We start from the raw sequence: 17,695 nt of genomic DNA, 5'->3' as shown, positions 1-17,695 counted from the left end.
AAAAGAATCCCAGAATTTCAGGGCTAGAGTGGGGAAAAGCAAACCTCAGAAACACATACTCCACTTAACTACTTTTGAACGTTCTCGTTAGAGAGGGCTGAAACAGTCTCCTGCTGAACCTGACAGGTAAGAGACTGCTTGGCATTGCAAACACAATGGGCACAAACAAAAACCAGAATAAAGATAGCTAAGGATGACTGATCTGAAATGACTGTTGATGACAGTTAGGATAGCTGAGCCCAGCTTCTGTCTGCCATGCGGGTTAGGAAGCGTTCCAGTGTTTGAACTGCCACAACAAGCTCAAAGGTATTTGGCCCATTAAGAAAGGCATTGGCAAGATTCACCAGAGCAAGAGCTATTGCAGCGCTGTCGCAGACAGGAGTGCTTCCTCAGTACTGAAGTTCACATGGAGACTACACAGTCACCAAATGCCCGTACACCTGAACCACAGACACTACACCGTCCTCTTATTCCTCTTTCTTGCTCTGTTGGCTCCAACTTCTCTGCCTGTCACCAGATTTTAATTAAATAATCAGTACGGTTTAATTGTTTCAATGGCATCCTGAGTTTGGACACACTCTGTATTGCAACTCAGGGCAAGTCCGATTTTACAGCTTGTCATGTATTGTTTATCACACTTTAGTTGGAAAGAAAACAAATGGGTATATGGAATGCAATATAACACTAATTGAGAGATGAGGCAAGTACCACTAGCAGTGAAGTGTGAGATTGCCTCAGCGTTGATCTCTCTCCGTCTAAGCCAGAAGTTGCATCATGTATAATATAGGCAGGGTAGAAATTGTCTTCCTAGACAGAAAAGTCTGGCAGGTGACAGTGGAGAATAAAGGTAATACTACTCTGGATTTTCTTGGGTTTTTCTGTTTCTTGTTTTTCTAATATTGCCCTTGAGTTCTCCATTGAGAGCTGAATGAACACATGCAGCCTTGTGAAGCAATGGACATGCTCCCCTGCTCAGCTCTCCATGAGACACAACATGCACTCCCACTTCATACAAGATGTTGGATGGTTTCATTTGTTTTGAAACTGAGTGCAACAAGAACAGCCAAAAAGTTCCAAATCCATCAGAAACCTAGGTGAACACCTTCAGATACCTGCAAAAGATCTAGGAGAAACAGTAGATGGCACTTGGTGCCCTCCATGTTGCTCAGGGTACCAGCAGTGTCCTGCAGAAAGGAGACACCGATGGCTGCTCCAAATATTTACCGGCATTTTTTTCATGCCCAAATAATTTCCTTTGACCTTCAAACTTCTATTCAATCAATAGCTCACAGGTACACCAGTCCACTAGTGGCAAAGGTTGTGAAATGACCAAGGCAGAATCGGCTACATATCTGTTTATAACCAGAATGAATTTTCTTTCTGTTCTCCTGCATTCTGTTTAGTCTGCCTTTTTTTTTCTCTTTCTGTATTTTTTTTTTCTTAACAAACCTCTCAGCACTGCATATCCTTCATTTGACATAAGGAACAGCGTGGTTTCCTGATACCTGAGTCCCATTTTATCTTGTTCACATGAAATATGCTCTGAAACAGAAGATGTAACGCAAATAATATATATGTCTGAGCTTGCCCTGAACAAAACATGGTCATCTGCCCCAGATATGGCCTGAAATGTTCTAAGAAAAGTGTTCAACACTAGCAGTAGGCTCTCTCCAAATCATCTGGGGCTGGGACACAGGTTTTGGTAACTCAATAACCATCTCAGCGTGTTGCTGCATAAGATCTGCTAGCAGTATTAATCAAAGGTAACCAGGTGATTGTGATTGAAACCACAAAGTCATAAAAGCTGTAGAATTTTACATGATGCATATTATCTTGAAGCCTTTTGCCATTGGAATCATTGCAAGATGAGCTACAAGCCCAACTAAACAAAATGAAAAAAACAGTTAAAATATCTATGCTTAAGTACTCACCATGGCAAGCTTTTTTAATGATTTTTCAGGACTTCCCAAGGGTAAAGTACCTTTTGAGAATTATATTGGCTGTAGCTAAACCAAAAAGCATCAAATTCATCCCTTTTACAAGTCTATTGCAGTGACTGCAGTGTAAATGCCACAGATGTGCATTAGAACACGTTATGTACCTGTACATCATACACTGATTAATGAGTTAGACAAAGTTCTTTACTCACCTCATTCCAAACCCTTACTAAATATGACCCAGAGGTTATAACTTAGCCACAGGAAGTACTAATTGCCTAACTTTAAATATCACTCCCTTTTTTTCTCAATGTATTTCCCTGAACTGCAATGTACACCTACATATTTTTAGTCAGGCAAATGGCTTTTTTCAAGGTCAGTAGCTTCAGTTGGCACAAAATTGAATTTGACAATCTTTTATCCGCACAGCCCTGAAAAGCCACATGTGCTGTTGTAACAACCTCAATCACAGTCCCTACATTTCTGAACCTACTTTTAGGCACCAAAAGACAAATACAAAACATCAGTAATAAGGAACTTCAACAGGAGACACTTAATTAAAATGTAAATCCCCAGTTTAAAGTAATATCTCTTTGTGATCTTGCACTGTGATGAACTCAAAACCCTTCTAAAATTTAGCTCCAGTGGTCTGTTTCAACAGATTTCTAAAGAAGTATGTACAATTACTTTGGGATTTAAAAACCATGCCAGTACTTCTCAGACAGCATAATTCTTTGGTCTTTTAAATCTATGCATCTAATGAAGTCCATAGAATTAAATCACAAAGGCATCAGACACCTCATCTCGCAACAAGCCACATCTTGAACTTCCCATGCTCAGCTTGGTCTTTTACTGGGACAAAACTGACTCAGTTGAGCCTTGAGCAGAAGCACAGGTAGAAACAAAAGTTTTCAGAACATTATAGGCATTCTGCATTGTTCCAATAAGAATGTATAAGCAGATTTGCTGTATTTTAAAGGCTGAGTCTCACAGCTGAGCTCTGTTTCTGATGGCACATCAGCAACATTGATGGCATTATCTCTAGTCTGAAAGGCAAATAAGAGCCCCTGTATTATAGAGTTTCTAAATTGAAGGCGGACCCCAAATCAGATCAGAGCTCCTTAGCATACCAGAAGAAGAGTTGAACTCCAAGGTCTATCCTTTCTGTTAAGCGCAGGTGAACAAATGAGGTCTGAGACACAACACATGAAGGAGTGTAATAGACATCTTAAGCCCATGCATTTATTACTCCACCACCAAAAGCATGGTATCTTAAAAAAAAATAATAATAGTCCTTGTTGCCTCTTTTCAGCAAAATCACTCAGGACTACCTTGATAAATGAAATCTTCATGGCTATCTATATTATAAATAGAATTTTGTTGTTTCAACAAAACGTTAACCACCTAAACAAATTACAGCACTGTGATAACACTTAGAAGCAATCCAAGTGGTCTTTAAACTTTCCTCATCTAAATAGTACACGTCAGATATCACTCACTTCGAACATTAGCTTTTTTCTCTTTTATTAGTCTGTAGATCCAAAGTCTAAAGACACGAAGAAAGACTTGCTCTGTTTTTTTACTTCCAGTTCGAATGATCAGTCGTCAAAATCTCTGTTCATAAACTGTCACATCTGCTTCTCTTGCCCACATTTTATCCTGGCAGTAGGAGAGGTTACGTATAGCAAAACGTTCAGACAAATGTGCAGGCAGAACAACATTGCCAGACTATGAAAACTACTGAACAAACAAATCAGAAGCTTCAGTTCTTGGGTTGTGTTTCAGGAATGGATTTGGAAGTCCAGAGTTGATGCAGAAGCCAAACTCTCCATGGACACAACAAAATAGCGTTGAGCTTCAAAAGGTCAGCAGACCCTCAACTTTGATCAGCGTTTTTCATTTTCATCAGGAGTTAAATATCATGAAATCTTCACAAGTTGCTGCAAGCTGGATCTAAACTAATTTGTATCCATTTCATCTCCCCACTTCATGGTTCAGCAGTCCCCATTATGTCACAAACCTTCAGAGGAGGAAAAGACCTGATAATTTAAACTGTCCACAGACTTTCATCAGAGCATTGCTGGCACAGCCATGCTGGCAGGCAGAATGTGTGCCAGATGGTCTCCAGACTTATCTTGCAATATATGGCATGCAGTGCTTTTGAGATAGGGACGACTTTACTTTGTTGGGGACTACTCAGCGACAGCTTCATGTATTTTTTTATCTATGAATTTTATTAGATGGAAGAGAAGTGAACAATGTCTAACATATTTTGCATCAGAGCTTAGAAAACCTAATCTTTTGAGGACGAATTCTGATCCCAAATAGACCAATGTAAATCCACATAGTTTCCAGTCAAAATCAGTGGAATTATCTGTCAGCTGTTATCCTCAGAGTCAGCGAGTTAAGATATCAATCAGATGCTTTTAGTTCCTGCAAAGTGACTGGTGCCAGTTCATACTTCAGTGTATTTAACATGTACAGTTACTTTAAAAGTCTGCTTTGTCTGGTTTCAAAACCATAGACACTTTCTGGGACACACCACTGGAGCTCTGCATAAGGAGAGGAGAATGCAAGATTGTCAACTGTAACACAAAAGCAGCCAATTTGGTCAGATCCTTCCATTTTATACAGCCACCGTTCCAGCCAACAAAGTAAGCATGCAGCTCCCCTTGGGCTCAAGAGAGCAACTACAAATATTCAGACATTTCCTGTCTTATTAATTGATCTAAATAGTTTAACTACATGTTCATCCCTTTATACAAATGCTTTAACACAGTAAGAATGACTTATAATATCCTGGCACCAAACTTTACTACTGTCAGGGCAATTATTTAGGCTGAAGGGTTAGAGTTTGTTTCATGTTTATCACTTAACAGCCTATTGCATTTGAGTAGATTTCACAAGACCAATAAAAAAAGGCTTCTTATATGTTACCTAGAAGGGATTAAACTCCAGTTTTGGGTGGTAATGACCTTTAGCTCAAATCTTCTCAGCTCAGAGTGGTTGCACAACCTCAGCAAGAATCACTTTTAATCAGCATTCAGGAATAGCCCACAGTAGTGTGTTCACTGGCAGGTTATCTGAAAATATGCCTCGGAACCCTGCTGTTAGCAATGGAGCTGGAAGAAAGCTGGAACAAACACTTCTTTCAATTTCTTTTGCTCCCATTTGGAGCATATTCATCATTCAAGTGTCAAGTGAATTGCACAGAGGGCAAATGGTTAAATTGCTTGTGTGATATTTGAAAGATGTGTTAATGTGACTAGTGATATTTTAGATGAGCACAGAAAATGGATCTAAACAGGGAAGGCCTCATTGACTTTTCTATCACCTATAGAAACCAACAAAAGAAAACTTGCATTATCATATGGTTATAAACCACGTGCATACAGAGACTTCTGACAAAAAATAATACTTCTGAATAAATATTTTGAGCCATAATCTGCTCAGAGATAGCACAAATGACTAGCTTGTTACAATTCATAGGGTCCCTGCTGGTCTACAGAGGATTCTTCATGTCATTTGTCGTGTTTCCTTCATAATGTAGCCTTGACAAGAAAAGTTATCAACATTTTCATTAACTGGAAGTGGGGAGGTTTTTTAAAACACATGGATTATCCTATTGCTTATTCTGAGCAGATGTTCCTTGAGCTCCTCTTTTTCAGAACTGGGACATAGGCGATGCTTCTACAACTGATCGAGTCTCTTTTATGTCATTGGTCATGGGCTTTTGTCAGTGAGATCACAAACTATAGCATCAACTCGTTCAGAAACAAGGAACACAGATAACATAGAGACAAGCCTGCACTACAGACCGTAAGCCCATATGTCTTCTAGGGCTTGTGGACATTGTTTTTCACACCTCTTTTCAAAACAAGCTGGAAAAAGGTTACCCAATGTCAGCAATTCAGCAAGACTTATGAGCAAGAGCCCAACCTACGCGACTCAGAGATGACACACTCACTGCTCAGAGTTGCTTAGGACTCCCAGAGCAGCTTTAAACAGTGAACTGATCAATGGTCTTCATTCATTGGGATGCAACTATACAGGTGAAAGGTAACAAAACACTACAACTTGGATTAATTTGCTGTTCAAAAGAGGTAAAAAGCCATGTACTTGATGTACCAGGAAGAAAGGACAGAGAAGGAAAAGCAGTTATAGATTTACATATACAGCTGGCTCAGGTAATTCTCTCCTCTCCTCACGTGACTGCTACACTCTCCCCAAACATCTGTCTAAAAGATGCAGCTAAGAGCCAAACCCACAGATGGTATCAGACATTCTAGCTCTTTTGAGGCAGTGGGGCAATATCACCTACGCTAAATGGGGACCTGCTCAACTATCTATTGCATACTTCATAACAGCACTTAAGCGACTGCTTTGTTTCCCACATGCAAGATGCACCACAGACTGGAGCCAAGAGACTTGAAGACCAGTATCATGTCTTTATACCAAATTTGGAACCATCTCATTCATTTTCTTTCATCCTCCTCAAACCAACATTTTCTAAAAACTTAGAGGAGATTGCAACCAGAAGGTGTAGATTGCAATCAGTGTTGGCACAGGTGCTTCCATTTTTCTTCACGTCCACTGATACAGGCAGGTTCCCCCACCCCAATCAAGAATAGTTAAGACCATAAGTGAAAAGTGTTAACATTTCTTTACTCTCCAAACATGATACAGGAGTCAAATTCCAGCCTCAGTGAAACTACACTGGATCAACAAAAGCTTCATTATCTTGATCAGGCTTGACAGTATTGAGTGTTGAAAGGACTCTGGTATTTAGCCTTATATCTTGGATGATGAAGAGCAAATTTCTTCCAAGGATCACATCCACAGCCTTTGGAAGCGAAGAAGCTCCACCTGCCAGCCCAGCCTGTGTGCCTCGCCTCACAGCTGAGTCTTCCTCAAGCAGCGTTTAGCACAGCAGCTCTGTTACTCCAATGGCACTGATGTATTGTATTGATAGAGGAAGAAAACAAAAAATCCAGCATTTAAATCAGCACGAGAATTCTCCAATGAAGCAAGCTTAGCCCACTTGCCAGTCCAGCAAGTGTAATACCCTTTGCACACCTTCAAAAGAGAAGGTGTATCACGGTAGGATAACCAGTCCCCTGTACGTTCCGACTGCACTGAGAGCTCCTACCATACAGGAACTTGCTAATTCGCGGATCACTTGAGCTGCAAAGGGAGCCCATGCCCCCGCAGCTGGGTGCAAGAGGCTCCTCCACAAAGCGATACAGGAAAATATTAGAATGTGTTTACTTCTCAAAGTGTAATCTAAGAAGCACCTTTTCTCAGTGGATCGAGGCTTATTCAGTGTCCCATGCCTACTCAGAGTAGTATTAAAAACCCAAGCGTGCGGCTTTCGCAGGACTGGGGTTTGCTTTCACGGTGTGCTGCTCTCTCCTAAAGCTGTTGCGCAAGAGTTGTATGTTTAACATTTCTAACCAGACAAAATTGCTCTTTATATTTGATCAAGAATAATTTTTTTTTTTTTTTTTTTACCTTTGAACCTGTTGCAATGCAGGTTCAAAGGTTACCTGGGTGCAGTGTTGCCTGTTTATTAAAGCCACACACTGATGAGTCGGGGCTTAGTCCTGCCACAGGAGCTGGGGAAGCACCAACCCTTGAATGCCCACTTGGAGTTGTAAAGCAGCCAAGGACGGAAGCTGTACTGGCCCCTCCACCCTCCTCCAGCACTAAAGGAAGGTAAGCAAATCTCTCCTGATCAGAGCCTGTATTTCCCAAGTACTAGGCTTCCTGCTGCTGCTGAGATTTACTGCAAGTGGGATAATAGCCTGAATTTCCTGCAATGCCTCAATCCAATGCCCTCTTCTCATCATGCTGTGTGCTGTTAAAGGCAACAGCTTGTGTACCTGGCTGCATGTTATCAAAGGAGCAAGTCTGGGCTCAGAGGTGGCATACAGAGAAATCACAGCCTGAGTGAGACATCCACCTGAACACTCCCTGTTGCTATAGAGCGTTTGGAACTGGAAACCTGACCACGTCCAGGCTGAGGCCATTTTCCTATCAGCTTGTTAGCTAGGTCTATTTAAAGACAGAGTGCACAGAGTACCAGTGCCAGGCTCCCATTCCGACTTGTGTTTGAAACAGAGTCCCAGAAATGGAAGAATCATTTGGTTCCACAGCATCACAGGCAGGTTTTGAAATCTTGTTAGCAAAAACCTATTAGGTGCTAGATATACACAAGCTTATTGGCCACATTTACTACAATGCAACCTTAATCCGTAACTAAGAACACGGAAGCTGGATATAATGCCTTTTTAAATGTCTTAATAGATTTTGAAGTATGGCACATCAGACTGCTGCCATTGCCTTGGTACAACTGCTTGGTGTAGCTATGGAGATGGAACCTTCTCCAAGCTCTTTTTGTGTACAGAGCTGCAGCTGTAACAAATAAGAGGATAGCGGAGACAAAGATTAATCAGAAAGATGCAAGTAAGAGAACTGGCAAAAACCATGCTGCTCTCCCAATTCCTAAGGCCATCATCCTGTCCATACTAACTTCTCTGAGGAACCCAATTAGGCTCTGATAAGATTATTTATGTCCCTGTGCAGTTACTCTGCTTTACAAAAGCCAGAAGGTTGCCCTTGAGAAGTGCAGCAGAGCAATAAAGAATTATTACCTTTGTAGTATTAAGAATTAAGAAAACAAACTGGAATTCAAAACCCCTTCAAATAAAGTGAGCCCACACTTCCCACAGACTCAGAAAATTTAGATCCAATTCAGGAATTGTAAACAGAGAAAACGGTACACTCAGCTAATGCTTCCACTTCATTTATTAACATCCTTTGCTATTTGTTATAGGTAGATGGACTATTTTGGCAACTTTGGATAGCAAAACCTCTTGTTGTGCCACAACTTTAAGGTTTATTATAAAAGCTCATCTTATCCATCCTCTATGCGAACCTTTTGTGACAACAGAGAGGAAATGACTTGAGCTCTCTATACACATACTCTACATACTGCTCATCTTAATTTACTACTGGCTATGAAAGATGCAGTTGTATATTTTATATATAAGTACAAAAAGAAGCAAAGGTTGAGTTATTGATGACACTGCTTTAGTTTTTGGCAGGGAATTACTAGCAACAAACAGATTGGTGCCACTCGTAACAATCTGGAGGTTATTCAGATCACTTGAGACAGTATGAAAACTAAAAGCCTCAAGATTCGCATGTCATTTCTTATGCATACTGGAGAAAGAGCATCAGCTGTATTCTAATTTGTGAGCATTAAACAGAACTGATCATTAAGGAGAAGCACCTTCCCCAAGGATTTTCTATGTGCATTCCTTAATCCAACTTATGTTGGAGCTGTGAGATCCATGGAGTCCCAGCAATGCAGTTTGAAGATTACCAGCTCAGGACCCTCTGCATCACGTGCTGGGCTTCTGGCAGGCCAGGTAGCACGGTGCTGCAATCATGTTCTCTTGCACCTGCAGCCAAAGTCAGTGCATCTGAGATACACAGCATTGCTACCCAACAGCTGATGAGAGACAGGGCAAACTCACTGCTTTTTCTCTACCACTCAGAAGAATAACAGCCTGAAGCCAGATAGCGAAGGGAGAAAGTCCTCAGAGAGGCACTCAAAGAAGATGATAATGTAGCTAGCTGTGCTGGGAGTCTGCCCTTCTTTCCCTCCTACTCTGTAAGAGGCATTATGTTTCCAGAAGCATAACCACACCCTGACTGGCACTATTAAAGCGGAAGCTCACAGCCTCACTTAAATGCCAAAGGAACAGGTCTAGGTAAGCGAAGCCAAAGGCAGAGGCATTCCATGCAGAATTTCTATTTCTTTTTCATCTCCATGTAGACTTTTCAGCGAAATCAGTGAATTAAGCCTCAGCTTCCCTAAAAGTATATCTCTACTGCTAAATAATGCCACAATTACAGTGTAAATTAGCTTTACCTGAATAGCATAAAGTTTACAGCAGCAATAAAAACATAATTGGAATTAGTGTTTTAGCAAGCCAAGGTCCAGGACAGCTTATATTCCGTATCCAAGTACATGCTATGTTGTTCCATTCCAGCTATAGTTAGTTTAGCTAAGCAGAATATTCTGAAATCATGAAGCACAGAAAAACTTTCAGATGGGCAAACTGTTAAGTAGGAAAATAAATCCAAGATCTAAGGCTGAGGCAGTAAAAAAGAGATACAGGTGAAGCTACCGTCTTCTCACACCTCTAGACCTGCTGCAAAATTCCAGTTATATTAGACAAGCATCGGAGAGAAAAAGCAGCTATAGATAAAGCAGCAGCTATAACCATTTAAATAAAGAAAAACAACTGTAAAACCATAAAGAAAATGCCTGTAATATCAGAAAACACAACTGAAGTTTGAAACGTGACTCACTGTTGCCTTTTGCAAATAAGGACACATATGTAAGTCAGCATCACAGCAGAAAAAAAAAACCTAGGTAGAGTTTTGGGGGGTTGAGGGGCTTTTGGGGAGGGAACAATAACAAAAAAGAACCACCAAAAAACAAAGAAACCAAAGCCAGCAGCAGAAATGGGGATCCAGCGCCCCGGCAAGCATGGAATAGTAGTATAGGAGAAATACTGTATTCAAAGTGTGTTTTGTCGGTATTGCAGGCTATGAAACTGTGCTCAGCTTAATATACACGCAGCTACAGAAAGAAAATTGCTATTGATGAGTACAGCTTTATACAGGGAGAATATAATAGCAAATGGATTATCAATGACAAATAATAAATACAGCTTCAAAGGGCTTCAGTTTACTTTTCACCGAGCTCTTCAAACATATGTAAACTGGAAACTCTTTTCACTTTCAAACAAAACTCTCAACAACCTCCTCCATCATTTTTTTTTTTTTCTAACCACTTAGTTCCTCCCATTTACAAGCTCCCTTCCCAGCATCCTTTTCTGCTTGCTGATTTATTTAAACGAGGGAGAGGGAACTAGCTGTACTTTTAACATGAGTGTTACCTAATTGGTGTTGGTTTGCTACTGTGCTCCTAAGGCTCTATTTTATATAAGGAAAAGAAGTTGGCTTCCCACTCTGTTTTCACAATGGTAGGTGGCTCTGATCAGTGGTTCTCTTCTCTGTGTTTGCTGTGAAATGCTTTGTGTATAAGTATTGAAGGTCTACTTTTATTTGTCTTATTGCTCATTGCGCTCACGTGGGCTTTACTACAACCTATGTGCAAGTGCAGTGATTAGCTGCAAGGCTCAAGATAATGAGTTTTTCAGAAGCCTGCTATGAAAGCTCTGGCAGTGTGCTATCAGTTGGATGTTAACCTTAGGCTGTGTTCAGTTCAGATATATGTTTGCTCTTTGCTCTTCATAATGTAAGTGCTGTAATAATGTGCAGTGATAAAAGACATTAGTGGCTAGAAGTTTTTAGTGCTACCTTTTCTCAGTGTGTCTATGTAAGTGATTAATGATGGCCTTTTAACTTTCTTACGAGTTCTGTGTGAATGTTCAAGTAGAGTCTTAGCTCTTTAAAGCTTGTTGTGTCTAAAAGTAATTTCCTATTAACACGTTGTTGATGCATGCGTGCTTTGCAGAAATGTGATCCTGTGGTACCTGATAGGATAAACAGTAATAGAACTCATCATAATATTTTTTTGAGTTTTTCAGAGCTTCAAAGGGCCAGTTGAACATGTTCTGTCTTTCTGAGTGGATGGTTTTCAAGGAGAAAATCTGATATAAATATATATGTGAACTTGGCTTTCAATTTATCTGGCAGAACTATTTTTAGTACTAAACAGTGTCATGGTGTCACTGCCCTCCTGATGGAGTGATGGTAACATCAGATACTAAAATTCTTTATTAATAATGGCCTTTCTGTTTAAGCATAGTGAAATCTCGAGTTTAATAGGTTTTATGGGCAAGGCCCAGAAATAGCTTGTAACGGGTAGTCTGAAACCACAGAGCACTACACTTCCTGAAAGTGCATTACTGAGGCCTCGTTCTTTCCCACCCCTTAGCAGAGTGGTTCTCAGCCAAGATCAAAGGGTACTTGAAATGTTTGGCTCTGACTTTTGTAAGAGGTACTCTAAAAGCAAAGCCTAACTAAAGCATATTTTGCACTTAATGCAAGTTACTGTGGATTTTGCTTTGTGTTTTTTTTCTATGGCTCTATGTTCAGCAGTTGCTGCTGAGCTTTGGCACTTTAGCTTCTCTCTGGATTCTGAAAGTTAGATGTTCTGAAACCCTGCAAAGCACAACTTCTCCTTGCTGCAGATGAAGGAAGATGGGATATAATGCTGCCAAGGAGTAAGAACTGGCACAGGGCTCGCAGGACACCAGGCAAGAAGGGCACTGTGTAAGCAAATGCGAAGAGTGAGCTACTGGTGCTTAACTGACTAATAAATGACCCCAGCGCGGCTGGTTGTACTCTTCCAGCTTGGGAAGAGTCAATGGTACCATACTAATGCTGATCAACAGGCTCTCATGATGGAGAGGGGCTCTTTATCAGGGAGTACAGGGATAGAGGATGAGGGGAAACATCTTTCAGCTGAAAGAGGGGAGATTTAGATGAGATTTTAGGAAGAAATGTTTTACTGTGAGGGTGGTGAGGCACTGGCAAAGGTTGCTCAAAGAAGTCGTGGCTGCCCCATCCCTGGAGGTGTTCCAGGCCAGATTGGATGGGGCTGTGAGCAACCTGATCCAGTGGGAGGTGTCCCTGTCCATGGCAGGGGATTGGAACTGGGCGATCTTTAAGGTCCCTTCCAACCCAAACCATTTTATGCATCTATGATTCTACAATCACCTCAAATGCATATGCAAGCTGTTTCTTAGGCAAACTTGAGACAAAGAATATAATTCTAGAATACATTCTCCCAGGCAGCACACACACATTGCTTCTGAAATTGTGCAATTAGAAGTTGCTTTGATGTCTGTAAAGAACTGCTGTGATGGAGGTAACACTGATTTCTTTCTTTAGATTTATGTCCTTGGAGAAAGCCCAGTCACTTTCCAGTGGAGAGAATCTCCTGACTTGAAGAGAATAGGGAATAACTGTTCCATTTCTTCTAGCTAGTGAAGGAATTGCTGTAGAGTCTGGGGGGCAGGGAGGACCCACAGCAGAAAAGAGAACATGTATTCCTGAACTCAAGGCTGTGAATGGTATCACTGTAATCTCTTCTGATAAAAACTAAGCCTTTGCACTCTGGAGCCTAGTGCATCTTATCCCTGACCATTGATCAGGTGAGACAACCTAAGCACACTTTAACTGCATTTAATTGCATAAGAGGACTAACAGGTGTTTTGAGACATCATGAGTGTTTTGAATCTTTCTGGTCTCTGGGAGCTGAGCCCTTCAAAATTCAGTGGTTTCAAGCACTCCACACTTAAGAAAGCAGCTGGTGCCCAGATGTGCCCTACAGTGAAAGCTGGTGTCTACCAGGAATGCCCTGGCTTTGTCTCCTGCTGCACTGAGTTGGGTTCTCTCTCAGTTGATATAAATTGGGTGTTATGTATGCACAGGGCATTTGGATTTGTGGGTTAAGCTCTGATGGTATTTGCCCTATAGGATCTACTGTAAAGCTGTTCTCTTCCCATAGACAGAAAACTCTGTCAAGTACAGATTCCTATGCTCTCTGCAAGCTCGTCTGCTTTGAGGGCAGCAGGATTAAGTGGCATTTTGGAGGATACCAGAGGTGATTAATTAGCAGCGACTCAGATTTGACAAGTAGTTACAGTAGAAGCTCCAGGCTTAGGAAACAACCATCCTAATGCTAAGAATTGAGACAAATTTGCTGATGGTCTCTTTCCACCACAGCTTGAATAACATTCTCTGCACTTTGATAGGAGGAAACATTGTTGGAAAGTAAAAGCAAAACACTGTCGCTATTCTATTCATAAAGCAGAGGAACTGAGAATAGTCTTTCATATAAGAAATGCATTTTTTCATGTATTGCAAACAAGACCTAGGTATCTGTGCTTTCAAAACCTAGGTATCTGCTTTTTTTGACACAACACTAACCTCTGTAGCTTTAGAGGACGTTAGATTTTGACTCTCACATTTACAGGCTCATTCAGTGCTGTAAGCAGGCTAATGAAGACAGTTACTAAAAAAACCAACCCAGCCTAGAAGCAAATGAGCATACACTACTTCCCAGGCTTTAGAGAGAAACTCATCAACAGGTCCTGCTTTAAATAAAAATTCCAGTTTGCTTGTAACTGAAAATCATCCTTGACTAGGCGGTTAAGTTACACTGGCATTGAACTAATGTCCGAGTTCTCTTTCTTTCTAATGTGAGAGACTTGTGGAATCAATTTAGAATCTGAAGCCAAAAGCTTTGCTTCAGGCTTTTCTAAACTTGATCAGGTGTTCTCTCTGGACTTTGAGCTCTCTGCTCCAGGCATCATTATCCTTCAGGGCCTAACGTTTAGTCTTCCTAGATGTCTTGGCACACATGCCTTGCATGTGAGTCAGTGAGGAGATGAGAATACCCTGATGGAAAGGTATTCTGTGACTTATCTACTGCTGTATGAAGCATTTGGGGTTAGTGGGCTCTCTGCTCCTTACCACAAAAAGGTCAGGCAAGTGTCTTCTGCTAATTTTCTGTCAAGTCCATGTAACAGACAGCAGCTGTTCATGACAATTGCACTGATCTGTCTGATCAGGCAGCGTTAATGCTAAGCAGCTTTAATAAGTTATAACAGAGGACTTGGTGCTATAGACATGATCCCAATTACCTTTAGCATGATGCTCCAAAGGCAACAAATCCTTCCTGGTTTCTAGGAAATTATCTTAAAATTACTATTAAAATAAGCATGAGAACACAGATATTAAAACTGGTACAGCTGTACAGGCATGTGGCCTCTTCAGTCACCTGCATATAGTTCTGTTCCCTTGCAGCTAACTGAAAAGTCTCATGTCCAGGGAACAGTCATCTGAAATGCACTGAGTGCAGACTCCTTTTGGCTCATCTGGGAATGGAAAAAGACTGGAAAACAGCCCAAGCTGATTGCTATTAATCAAAATTCAGGAGAGCTGAACATGAATCTTCTGGTATCCCTCTAAAAAGATGTGAGACTAGATGTGTCAAGGTCTTGTTTTGCCAACTCCTAACAAGCTAAGCTTCCAACACACAAATGGTGTAAATGTGCTTTGCTTTGTCACTTGGATCTAGTAGTGGGCTCTAGTTAAAGGAATAAATTTGCAATAACCAACTCCTTTTATATATGTGGTTTCCTCATATACACAAAAGAGGAATTGGCTGACTCACACCACAAGCCAGATATTGTTTAATCACCTGCAGAAAACTGCTTACTAACCGCTCCAGTAATGCATTACAAGGCCAAATGTATAAATCATGAAGAGCAGCTGACTGCCAAATAACCTCAGGTCTTGCAAAGAGAACAGTGCTAGAACCTAGACTGTGAAGTGGCCTTGCCCTGAGCGTAAACTCTATCAACAGACTAGGTTTTAGGGGATTTTTTTCTCAGTTGTTAAAGGCTTAAAGGAAGGATGTGGAGATGGGTGATACCCAGTGCTGCAGAAAGAGCAGGTTTGTGCTTCCTAGGTTTGATGAGCCTGGTGACTGGAACTGTCAGTCAGTGCAGAGTGCCAAGGGCAGTTCCTGCCTCTCTTGCTGTGGCACAGTTTTTTGGGACTCTCAATACATGAAATCAGGGTCAAGAATTTGAAGGGCACGTTGCAACTAAGGCTTAGAGTAGAACAGAATCTACTTTTCACATATGTAGGTGATGTGCTTTTGGCAGCTCAGACTTGATGACAAGCCTCTGAGGTACCCTTTCCTATCCAGATGCTGAGCAGGCAAAGCATGTCCTCTCACCAGAGAACACATTAGGATTGCTCATTAGCACAGCACTGGAAAGTGAAAACTGTGAAACTACAAACCAGATACAGGTGATCTAACGCTAGTTAGTCTGGACTTAAAGACCCAAATTGTGACTTTGGGGCCTGGCTGAATTTACTAACTGGAAAATTCGCCTTTCTTGGAGTTACAGTTAAAGGGTAACTGGAGCCCATTGCTCCAGAATGCCTGGTATTCTTGTACAGGGATTTAATTAGTTGCTAGCTGGTGTACTATCTACTGACCAGCTTCCCTTGATTCTGTCTGAAGAAATTTGAAAGGGTGTGGTTATTCCTCTTCCAAGGTGTTATGTGTCATGCCCTGCATAGCTATTCAGATACAAGCAAAGATAAGCTGGTAAGACCTGAGTTGATTTAGACAAAAGCAGTCATCTGGGCTGGATTTGTCTTGGGCATTCAGTCTTAAACACACCAGAACATTTTAGAGACTAAAGTATATGTTTTGAAGGAAGGAAGCTGAGGTTGATGTTTTTGTCTCTTGTAAAAAGCCCTACATTCTCAGCATTTCCTTCCCTGCCCTTGAAGGAAGAGACTGGAGGATGCAAGCAGCGAAACTGCTTCTATATTTCCTACCTAGACTTTCATTGCATGCATTGACTTCCAGATCATGACTAATTAGTGGAAACTAACAGTTTTGACTTCTGCCATACCTCATGCTAAACACTTTCTGTGTCTGAAGTACTTGTAAAGCATAAACCCTACTTTGCAGTAAGAGCCTCCAGTAGTTAAGATACTGCTCGCCCTGCAGAATTATATATGTAGGTATAATAAACATAATTTGGCAATACACCTACTATGTTAGCAGTATTTTAGCAATTCGACAGCTATAATATAAAGGAGTTTTCTTTATTCCACAATTTGCATCACTCAACCGTAAGCATTTTTTGTTACGCTTAATTGGGGAAATTGTATGTTGGCTTTCCCTGGGCAGATTTTTGCTCTTGAATAGAAATAATTGACATCTGTTTCTTGTCTGACTTAATCGAGCTTCAGCTTTTTATGGAGGTGGATGCAGCATGGATTAAGATTTATGGGGACAGGTGACTCGGGATCTCTTAAGAGGCTTAACATATTGCATAAGTATGTTTCATTATTGTACCAGGACTCTTTAGGGGCAAACTGCTGAAATGATTTGCAATATTGCTTAAACTACTTAAGTAACCATGGCTTATAGGTAGTAAGTGCTTCTAATTCATGTCTACTAAACCTCCTGTTTGTTTCAGGTTCAACTGTGGCTCCACTGATCCAGCACAATGATCTGGATACTTCAAGTCTTGTTCTCACCGCTCCCAACACCAGCATTGATTAGTCTCATTGCATTTGGAGCTGGCATCTTCCTCTGGTTGATAAGCAGGCCAAAACCTGTTTGGCCTCCTGTTGACTTGAACAAGCAGTCAGTAGGAATTGAGGTAATGCTTACTGTGCTTGTGGACATAGACTATTTTTGAGCTTAATCTCAATACTGATCCATTCTGACTCTCCACATCAGTGGAAACTCTCCTGTCTGATACACACAGACCTCTCTCAGGTGCACAACTGAACAGTATGGTGGAGAGATGGGAAATCTTAAGGCATTAAGAGTAAGAAACAGCAGCTCTTGCCACTGGGGTTAGGTGGGATTTTTACAAGATGGCCTAGGCTGTCACCGACTTTTTTCTGTGTTTTAAATGCTTTGCATCAGTTTTGAGGCTGGTGCTAAACTTGATCTAACCTGGCAAGTGATAGCACTCAATCTTACTCAAGGTCTCTCTCATAACCTGTAATTGAGTATTAATCTAGGCCATCTAGAAAATTCCTCTGCATATGACTGAGTAGATCAGAATCAGGAAGGAAAATGACACTTCCCTAACAATGCAATGTTATTGAAATGCTTTAAAGGGGATTGCTGGGAGGATGGCTGAGGAACAAATGACATTGCA

The 17,695-nt window shown here is 41.0% G+C and overlaps 2 protein-coding genes across 5 annotated transcripts in view; one reads left to right on the top strand and one right to left on the bottom strand.

Moving 5' to 3' along the window:
• Positions 1 to 17,695, bottom strand: part of ZDHHC6 (zinc finger DHHC-type palmitoyltransferase 6) — a 79,240-nt gene that overhangs the window by 33,285 nt on the left and 28,260 nt on the right. The window contains exon 10 of one of the 3 annotated variants that reach the window (XM_054071167.1): positions 3,401 to 4,489. The exons of 1 other annotated variant lie outside the window; for it this stretch is intronic. In XM_054071167.1, coding sequence (XP_053927142.1) covers positions 4,422 to 4,489 — 68 coding nt within the window. In that variant the 3' untranslated portion in view covers positions 3,401 to 4,421. Of the gene's footprint in view, positions 1 to 3,400; positions 4,490 to 6,792; positions 6,890 to 17,695 lie in introns of those variants that run through there. One more of the 3 variants, XM_054071168.1, reaches the window with a different exon arrangement.
• ACSL5 (acyl-CoA synthetase long chain family member 5) overlaps positions 1 to 17,695 on the top strand; it is a 33,348-nt gene that overhangs the window by 3,522 nt on the left and 12,131 nt on the right. The window contains exons 2-3 of one of the 2 annotated variants that reach the window (XM_054071166.1): positions 7,471 to 7,652; positions 17,000 to 17,185. In XM_054071166.1, coding sequence (XP_053927141.1) covers positions 17,030 to 17,185 — 156 coding nt within the window. In that variant the 5' untranslated portion in view covers positions 7,471 to 7,652; positions 17,000 to 17,029. Of the gene's footprint in view, positions 1 to 7,470; positions 7,653 to 10,859; positions 11,000 to 16,999; positions 17,186 to 17,695 lie in introns of those variants that run through there. The other variant, XM_009570580.2, reaches the window with a different exon arrangement.

The sequence above is a fragment of the Cuculus canorus genome, chromosome 7 (genome assembly GCF_017976375.1).
Source record: "Cuculus canorus isolate bCucCan1 chromosome 7, bCucCan1.pri, whole genome shotgun sequence".
NCBI classification, from domain to species: Eukaryota; Metazoa; Chordata; class Aves; order Cuculiformes; family Cuculidae; genus Cuculus; species Cuculus canorus.
This window is presented reverse-complemented; position numbering and strand designations above follow the sequence as displayed.